Below are 1191 nucleotides of genomic sequence, written 5' to 3'. Positions count from 1 at the left end.
AGAAAATGACAACAATTTTTAAAGAGTTTTGTAATAGTAGTTATTTATCTTTTTATTTATAAAATATTTACAAAAGATAATATAATTTTAAATTTAATTAATATATAATAAAATTTTGCTCAATCTCATAAATATTTATATTTTTTTTCAATAATTTACTTAATTAGTTATTTGTTTATTTATTGTAAACTAATAATAATAATAATAATAATGAGAGTGGCATAATTTAGGGGAAAATCCAAAGGCGGTGAAGACAAAGCTAAGGCAGTGGGCTCAAGTGGTTGCTTGTTCGGTGAAGAACTCATCAACTTAAATATCTCTTAAATTATTGACCACTATGGTTAATTTTAACTTAACCATAGTTAACAAATTTGCATATGCCAAGAAGAAAAAGAAAAAAAAAAAAAAAAAGGAGTCATAATCAAACCACCACCTATTATCATTACTCTTTTGTATCCACCTTCCTTTAAATTCTTAGTATGATTTTGGGTTATATATATATATATATATATAGTAAAGAAAAAAAAAAAGTCAATTGTTTTGTTTGAAATAATTAGCGATTTTGAGTGTATATTTATTAATTTTGAAGTTGTGAAGTTTGGATTTGTGAGGTGTATGTATGTTTGGAATTTTGGAAATATTATGTATGAAATAGGGTTTTCTTTTAACTTTGTTATAATTATTTGATTTATAGTTTTTCTAGAGTTGGGTTTATTTGTTTTTTTTTTCTATGGTTAGTGTTTTTTTAAGTAGATATTAAAAAAAAAAAAGGAAGATTTTTTGGAAATTTGATTGACAAGTACTTTATTTTTTTCTTTTATCATCTATTTTCTATCGATTTATTAAAAATGGCTTTTGTTTATAGAATTTGATTAATAATTCAACTCATATCCTCTAGAAAAAGACACAAGGTACCGTACGAAAATGAAAGGAAATAGATAATTACAGTGTAGTTTCATTTGCAAGTTTATATTTTAGGATAATTTTTGACTACCTTAAGAAGAAACAAGTCATTTGGAAGGGATAATGAAGTATCATAATGGTAAGTTTAAAAATTCTTGATTTTTTCTCTATTATTTATAGAGGTATTTTCAAATATAATCTAATGAGCTAAAATATACATTCATATATGTAATTGGGAATATGATTAATTCCAAAATGTTGTTATCAAATCTTTTATGGGTACAGTGT

At 23.2% G+C, this 1191-nt stretch overlaps 1 protein-coding gene across 1 annotated transcript in view; it reads left to right on the top strand.

The window, feature by feature from the left end:
* LOC103497396 (uncharacterized) overlaps nucleotides 1-668 on the top strand; it is a 1834-nt gene extending 1166 nt beyond the window's left edge. The window contains exon 2 of the mRNA XM_008459570.3: nucleotides 231-668. Within this exon, the coding sequence (XP_008457792.1) occupies nucleotides 231-313 (83 nt within the window). The 3' untranslated portion in view covers nucleotides 314-668. The remainder of the gene's footprint in view (nucleotides 1-230) is intronic.
* Nucleotides 669-1191: the final 523 nt, after the last annotated feature.

This window comes from Cucumis melo, chromosome 11, assembly GCF_025177605.1.
Source record: "Cucumis melo cultivar AY chromosome 11, USDA_Cmelo_AY_1.0, whole genome shotgun sequence".
Classification (NCBI taxonomy): domain Eukaryota; kingdom Viridiplantae; phylum Streptophyta; class Magnoliopsida; order Cucurbitales; family Cucurbitaceae; genus Cucumis; species Cucumis melo.
The sequence above is the reverse complement of the archived record's forward strand: the minus strand, read 5'-3'. Positions and strand labels throughout refer to the sequence as shown.